Below are 8249 nucleotides of genomic sequence, written 5' to 3'. Positions count from 1 at the left end.
GAATTTCTGAAAATTGGACAAGCTGGCTAAGGCTTTGTGAGTTGGGATCTCAAACATCTGGAGGGCTACAGGTTTGACACCTCTGCACGGTCGGAAGCCAATGGAATTATTTATGTTTTCAGGTGATAGAGTTTTCATAGAATGCAAAATTATTTCTAGTCATGGGCTTTAAGTGACAGCACTCAATATAGATGATTTGTATAATAGCGTTGGTTCAATTGCCATATAATGTAATACAAAATTGATGCAAGTTGCTTTGGGAATGCAGAAGAAATGATACTGTACTAAGCTTTTATAAAGGAAATATAAGGAAATAGTTGGGATACAGAAAGGATTTTCAGACTAGGAAGGGTTGCAAATTAGCCATAGAGACCAAGTTATCCATAATGCTCCTATTGTCTCCAACAAATCTCTACGGACAAATGTGGCTACTCTCATCTTTCTGCACTTTTTAGATGAGCAACATGTGCCCTAATATCTCCCCCACCCCACCCCAGTCAACCTTAAGAGACAAACATGAGATCAGATGAAGCAGGTCCATTCAGCACAAGGAAGAAAGATAGTATTTCCACCCCCTTATACTAGCAAGAAGGCTTACAAGGACTTGCAATATGGGTTCCACTTCTGATGGTTGCAGAGTTGTTCGCTGGTGGACATATCCTCCTCCTTGTTCCTCAATTGCCTGCTGAACTGATCTCTTTCACAAGATCAGGTGTCTGGCTCTTAAAGGGAACTGGGATAGCATGTATATACATTCATAGTAAGACTAAACATTGGCATACAGAAAAGTTACAAAGTTGTACATCTGGGTTAAGAATTTTTAATTGCAGTACTGAATACCAATCCTTCTTATTTAAATAGGCATTTGTTGATTGCCTGGTGGTATATTAGGTCTTTAATGGAGGCTGGGGAGGAATGGCGGTACTTTCATTCTTATTAAATGTTTTAATATTTTTTAAAAATGTAATGTTTTATATAAAAATAACTTATTTAATGAGAAGACAGGAAAGATTGGAGAAGATAATGATGCTGGGGAAAATGGAAGGAAAAAGGAAGAAGGGCAAGATGGATGGATGGTATCCTTAAAGTGACTGGCTTGACCTTGAAGGAGCTGGGGGTGGCAACGTCTGACAGGGAGCTCTGGCATAGGCTGGTCCATGAGGTCACGAAGAGTCGGAAGCAACTGAATGAATAAACAACAACAACAGGACACACTGTCTTCACTCTGAAGAGGCTAACAGTATCATGTAGCTTATTAGATTTTGCTGTTTAATTATGTCAGCGTCAAAATCAGAAGGCAATGCATCTTATTTTCACTCTGTACAGGGAAACACTTTATCCCTACCCAGCATTTGTGAAACTATCACTATGCATGAAACGATGCACATAGTGGCAATTCTAAGTTTTAGCTCAGATCTAGGAAAATTATCCCCAGCTTGAGACGTATTTTTCCAAGACTGCATATTTTTACAAAATACAGGCATATAAATATGGGCCCATATAGGTTAAAAGCAATCATAGGACGCTTCATTGGATGGATGGATTCATTTTCATAAATGTTCCAAAGGGCGAGAGAGCAGTGGTGGATGGGGACAAATGGAAAAGTGTCGGACCAAAAGTATTAGCACATTGTAGTCCAAATCTCTTACTGGCAGCAACTAAACAGTAGTTCAACTTTTTAGAATGGAGAAAAGACTCTTGCACATACACCCACAAGGATGAAGCTGTGTCTCTCTGGGAAGTCCAGAGAGATATATGTGGTTTAAGAGCCTGCAGTTCTTCTCTTTGCTTAAAATAAAGGCTCCACATTTCATGAGCTTTGGGAAAGCCAAGCAAATAAAGAACACCATACCAAAATGAAGAAAAGTAGTACTCCTTTGCATCCCCTTGTGTTAATCAAGATCCCACCCAATAGGGAAGTCTCCAAATACCACTAAGACACATGTACATTTTTATAAAGTCCAGTTTAATCTCATGGATGAGACTCGCCAAGCAATGAAAGCACTAAAGGCAATAGCCTACAGAAGCAGCAGCACTCCATAGAAACAATACCTATAGGGTCTATCAAGGGAAATATAACATTCATGCCTGGCCTAGACCACACTCTAATGGATTATTTCTCTCTCCCATTCCCTCCCTTACTCTCATCCACTTAAAATGAAATGAATAAACACAGAAGGCGCATGTGTTGGACAGACTCTTCCTAGGATAGATAGGTAGATAGATAGATAGATAGATAGATAGATAGACCATATGTTTTTTTTTTTAAAAGATTCAGGTAGGAGGTAATGTGAAAGATCTCTGCCCAAGACTTAGGAGAAACAATACCAATCCAAGCTGACAAGGCTGGAAGTGAAAACAACAGTTTTAATGTGAGATAATGCAGCTTCCTACATTCCCACAGAGGATGAAAGGAGGTAGGACAGTGCATCTGGAGGACACTGGATTTAGGAAAATTGGTACAGAGTTTTAAGAAAAGAAAAATCGCAATCATCTCTTTTTAAAAATGCTACAGTGCTTCTCTACTCCAGGTGTGGTCATATGTGTATATACATTCCCAGTAATGAAACTTGACAGGCAGTAAAACCAGTGCTACAGCTGTAGGGTGAGGCTGGATAGTGTACGTGTATTGTCTCTGTTGTGCACATACAAAAACTTGCAGTTCTACTTTCATGACCCAACTATTCCTAATGTTAACTGATGTCTCTCCTCAAATGGCTTCAGCAAATGGACATAGATTTTGTTGGCTTACTAACTGAAAGCAGATATTAAGGATGGTTAGGGTGATGCAACCGAGAGAGACTTCAAGACAGATGGGATCAAAATATTTGTTTTGTAATTCTGTTGGCTATCCTCTGTGTGTATGTTTTAGGGAATTATGAGGAGCTTACAGCAAGCAACCATTTCTGGACATTGGACACATTCAAACTTCACAAATGTACTGCTGCTTAGTTTTAATTGCACTTTAATATATTTATACATGTTCTGTGATATATCAACTTAACGTAACATTTATCAGCACAGATGTTTTAGAACTTTGAAGAGAAGCTCATTATAAGTTTTGTACTGCACCTTTTAAAAACAAAACAGTGGTCAGTGGCATTTGCTTACACACTGCAGCTTCTGCACACTACAGATGGAATGTATTCAGAGCCTTACCATAGTGAGATGTGACCAGAAAGCTTCTCTGCTCTTGATAAAATACTCTACCCTCTAGTTCTCAGCAAGTCCAAAGTTTTATTTTCAGACACACACAATCCATTTCACTCATGCTTACCTACTTTCCCATTGAGATAGGTGGCTGTCCCACTAGTTTCAACAAGTGAATCATTTCTGCTATTCAGGATGTGGCCATAAAATGCTTAGAGTTTAGGAAAGCTATTTCTTTGGACTACAACACATGGGAACATGCTGGCTGGGGGATCTGGGGAGCTTAATCCAACAAGGCAAATGCCCAAGCTTTGATATTTTTACATAAACCCCTTTCCCATAAAAAATGCTTCCATCCACCCATACATCTGCTGGAAAGAGAATTCCACCATGCCCCTTGTTAACTACTGGGGGGAAAAGGGTAAGAACAAACAATTCTTGTCTTTCTTCATCTCTTTTTCAACATCTTATAAACATGCCCTGGCTAAACCTGGAGGTACAAAAATCACAGAAGTCCTTGCTCTATGCACAAAAAGTAGAGAAACTCGACTTGTATTTGCCTGTAGAAAAAGCCACCATGTCCTTCATATTATATTCATCTGAGTTTCTCTGTAGAGACATATTCCACATTCTTATTAACATGAAAATCAAGGTGCCTTTGCAAATGGCAGAATAGCATTGTTGCTCTGGCTGTGTTCAACACTATTATTGTAGCATTACAAATTCTCCCATTGATGTTTTGTTGCAAGGAAAAACAGGAATTCCTCAGAAAAATCCATTTTCTTTTTATCACTAGGCAGAAGTACAGGCACCAAAGTGCACTCACATACCCACAACAATATGGCTTATTAACATGTGTGTGTGAACACACAGTCAAATAAATTTCTGCTGCACCTGGGGAAAATATGGCTCAGCACTGCAACATTGTAAGTTGGGCATTTAAATTCTAGTCTAGGAGATGGTGTGCAGCATTTTTAATTCAGTCAGCTCATGGAAGGTATCAAGCTCCCAATTCCAATTCTCTGACTCATGTGTGAATTGGTACAGGAACATCTTTACAAATCAGTGCTTACATTCATTTCTCGTCATTTACCTTCGTCATGCTGCAAGCTAAAGGGTAGCTTTAAAAATAAACAGTTTCTGAACAAACAACAACCACACTGCTTGAGACAGAGAGAAATCCTGCTACAATGACTTCCAATAAAAACAGCACATATGATTTTTTTTTAAAAAAAAATAGTTAATATGGTTGTTTGCAGCTTATTGTGACTGCTCTGTCCATCAATTCTTTCAGCTGCTACCAAACTTGCGCTTGATACTGCAGAAAGAAAAATGATCCAAACAGTGAAGTGGAAAAGGAGTTAATAGGGCCAGCAATGGGTCCAGTCCTGCTGCAGCATCTCTAATGCTATCAGCCTCTGAAAGTATAGGTAGCTTACATGGCTATCTGTGCAGATCCCAATAGCAATTAATATACAAGCTTAGTAGTTAGCACTAAATTATTCAGAATGATGGAGAAACAGATGCTAAGAGAATAGGACAAAAAGAAATGCTTATTGGCAAGACCAAACATCAAAATAGGCTATAACTCAATTGCACCAACATTTCTCCTATGCAAACCCATCTGTCTGGCACATTACATTCGGTATCATAAGTCTCTGCATAACAAGGGGAGATCAAAACCTACAAACATACAGTTGTGAACTGGAATTTCAGAGAATGAAGCATTGAGAAATCAACAGGAAGGCTATGGAATGTGGAAAGAAACAGAACTGCATCCAAATACAAGTTGCTGAGATGATTGTTATCTATGAAGAATGAGACTCTGGAAGGGAGTAACTTAGGTCAAGGTAAGCAGGATTGATTTTAGCTTTTCTCTTGGCATTTCACTTGCACACTTTTGTCAAGGTGGGTACCAAACCCAAATCGATGTATTCCTACCAATAATACTGACAATCTACATAGTAAAAGACTTTTGGAATTGAGAAGTAGGTATTTGAGAGTAATACGTGTTTAACAATAACATCATTATAGTTCCCACCGTGACACCTCCACCTTAATCTCATCCGCCAGGGAAGAGAAGGGAAGGGAAACCATAGGTATTATTCAATCTGCCTCCCACTTCTTCCATCCAGAATCACAGACCTCCTTTGAGGTTGGTAAAAACAACTTGTGGAAGTCTCTAGTCTTTGGCCATTCTTGGGAATTGTCATTTTGTTCCGAAGCATAACCCCCTCTGCGACTGTCCCTGACAAATCACTGGAAATGGGGCTTGTAGAAGGGCTCTGTGAGGGGCTTCTTATGGGTGAAAGCAACACTCTAGAATCTGCAGATGAAGAGGGATGGTCCATGATGGGGAATGGTGGGCTAAATAGGATAAGACTCTGAGGTCTTCCTGGCCTTGATCTGTAGGATGGTTTGGAAACTCCTGAAGGTCTCTCCATTTTTGAGGACTGTGGATTATCTCCTGTAGTCTCTCCTTCAGAGGTACGCTTTCGACGGAGGACCGGTGCATCCTGTGTGGAATTATGATTGGAGAAGGATGATTCTACCTTTCTGGTTGCTGGTGAGTCCACAAAGGTTGCAGTGTTGTTTTCCTTCCCCTTCCTATCTACAGATGGGCTCTTTGGAGACTGCATCTGGCCCTGGGCATTTTTATTTGACTTGCATTGGCTTACAGTAGCTTCTACTTCTTTATCCTCAGGTGTCACCTGTGTCCTACAATTGGAGTTCTGTGTTTGCAGGGGCAGGGGGACCTGGGTATACTGGATCTTTGGTGGAATAACTGGCACAGCTCTAGCCTGGCACATCTTAACCATGAAAGAGGTTCTCACTGCTGAGACGCTCACTGGAGCAGAGTTACGGCGGCCAGTAGTTGCATGAGCCATCATTATGTAATCCAATTCTTGGGGATCAAAATGAGAACCCCAAAGGTCAGCTTTACTTTTGCTTGGGCAGGCAACAGGAAGTGATGGCACAGAATCACTAGTCTTAACTTCCTTTTGTCCACAGAGGAAATGTCTGGGAGGGGTGGGCACAGAAAGACTCTCGAAGTTAAAAAAGCTAGCAGCTGGAAGGACAGAATCCAGGTTCAGGGAAGATGGCCTTGGTCTCTCTCTCCGTGGGATGTCTTCATTTTTACTGCCCTGTAGTTCTCCAACACTGCCCTTCATTACAGCAGTTGCAGAGGTATCAGCCTGTTGAACAAAGGTTGTGTCTTTCAATGGCCCACTTGAATTAAATAAACTATCCCCAGTACTAAACTGAGACAAGGAGGACTCCATATGATTCATGAGATCTTGGTTTTCTTTACCCTCATGCACTTCCTTCTCAGCTGATTCTTGGTAACCAATGAACTGGGGTAATGGCAATTCAATAGCAGCAAAGTCAGTTTCCTGGCACAAAGGTTTCTGGATTCTCCCAACCAGCTTAGAAGACTCATTTGAAAGATTCAGCCAGGCTTCTACTCTGCCAGCTTCTCTCTCCTGTGTTGCTGAATGTTCCCTCGCCCCTGATCGAGTGTTATTACACAAATGCTCATCATTGGCACTTATAGAAGGCACTGGGGTACCCCAGTGTCTCTTCACAAAGTCTTTACTGTCTAAGGAAAAGCTACGACTGAAAAATGGCTTCTTGAAGTGGCTCTGTGCCTTTCCTTGGTTCTGTGGTTCAAATTCCGGAAGAGCCTTTTCCTGAGTGCCTTTAAAGGTAGGGGAATGAAGAGGACTTGTAACCCACTGGTGTTCTTCCCATGGCTCCACCAGCTCTAAGTTCTGGACATGATTCAAACATGAATCTTCATCCTGTTGATCAAGAGGATCCTGGGCTTTATCACTTAGTCTGCTCTCCTTCAGCTGATGAGATCCAACTCCAGTTAAGATTTTGGAATTAGCCAGATCTTCTCTCTTTGAAAATTCTTTATCACTTTCTTCTGCCTTGGTCACAGTTGTTCCTTGCTTTTTCTTTTGAAGAATCCAGCTGTTACTTTTCCACTCTGGATCATCCAAATCCTTTTCTTTGGGATGGGATGATAGTTCATCTCTCAAAAGAGTTGGCCTTTCGAGTGGTTTTGATGGAAGCTTCTGTTCTTGGGGTAGTGAAATGTCACTCTTGGTATCCTCATCTTTCAAACAATCCTTTGTACAAGGTATCCCATATGGTATATTTTCCAGTTTTGGTAAGATAAAGGAAGCACCGCCCTGCTTTCTGAACAGTTCAGGATTACAAACCATTGAGTCCTTTGATCCTTTGGAGGAAATTCCAAACAACGGAAAGTGAGACATGGTTGATGTTGTTCCAACTATGCTTTCCTCTTTCAGTCGTGTGAGAGGCAGCACTGAACCACACACAACACTGTTTGCTTCTGAGGGTGAAATAATTATGAGACTAGATTCAGATTCCTGTAGTTTGACTTTTTCAGGAGCAGTTGCAGTGAATGGCAACTCCTCTTCAGATTCGACAATTTTTAGTTCTTGTTGGACATCTTGCCATGGCGACTCCAATGCAGCACTGGAATTCTCCTCAGATGCCTGGGAAGGGGAGCACAAGGGAGAAGAATCAGCATTATCAAGACTACGTCCTCTTTACCAATTTGCTCTTCTTTTGTTTTCAGACACCCACATAATTTTTCATGTTGCATTCTGTGCAGTAATTAAGTTTATCTATGCAGGTGAATATATATGCATGCACAGAAGAATACAAATCCAGAAAATGTAAAACCTTGTTTAATATATATCTATGTTTCTTAGCCAAAAGGATTGTGAAAGAATGGAAAATCTGTGTTAGAGAATAGCAGCTAAGCATATGCTTTGTTGAAAGTATGACAAACAAATTTCCTTCAGGCATTCCATTATCCTTTCCCATTAAAAATACTATGCATTACATATTGTGCTAAATAAACACTGATAAATGAAAGCTTACTTCCACTGAAGATAGAAATCTCAATTTATCGTCTATGCTGCTCCATTTCAAACTAAATGTTACCAATTCAGCACACATTTGTAAATTATGGAGCAATGTAAGTAGTTCCATAACCAATATTTTACTAAAATGTTAATAAACTGGGATACCATATCAGATGCTGGGAGTGAGCACTGTAG

The 8249-nt window shown here is 40.4% G+C and overlaps 1 protein-coding gene across 2 annotated transcripts in view; it reads right to left on the bottom strand.

Annotated features, from left to right (window-relative positions):
* Positions 1-2948: 2948 nt before the first annotated feature.
* Positions 2949-8249, bottom strand: part of arhgap31 (Rho GTPase activating protein 31) — a 121910-nt gene continuing 116609 nt past the window's right edge. For both annotated transcript variants that reach the window (XM_008107889.3, XM_008107888.3), the window contains exon 12: positions 2949-7679. In XM_008107889.3, the coding sequence (XP_008106096.1) occupies positions 5253-7679 (2427 nt within the window). In that variant the 3' untranslated portion in view covers positions 2949-5252. The remainder of the gene's footprint in view (positions 7680-8249) is intronic.

Source organism: Anolis carolinensis, chromosome 3 (assembly GCF_035594765.1).
Source record: "Anolis carolinensis isolate JA03-04 chromosome 3, rAnoCar3.1.pri, whole genome shotgun sequence".
NCBI classification, from domain to species: domain Eukaryota; kingdom Metazoa; phylum Chordata; class Lepidosauria; order Squamata; family Dactyloidae; genus Anolis; species Anolis carolinensis.
The sequence above is the reverse complement of the archived record's forward strand: the minus strand, read 5'-3'. Positions and strand labels throughout refer to the sequence as shown.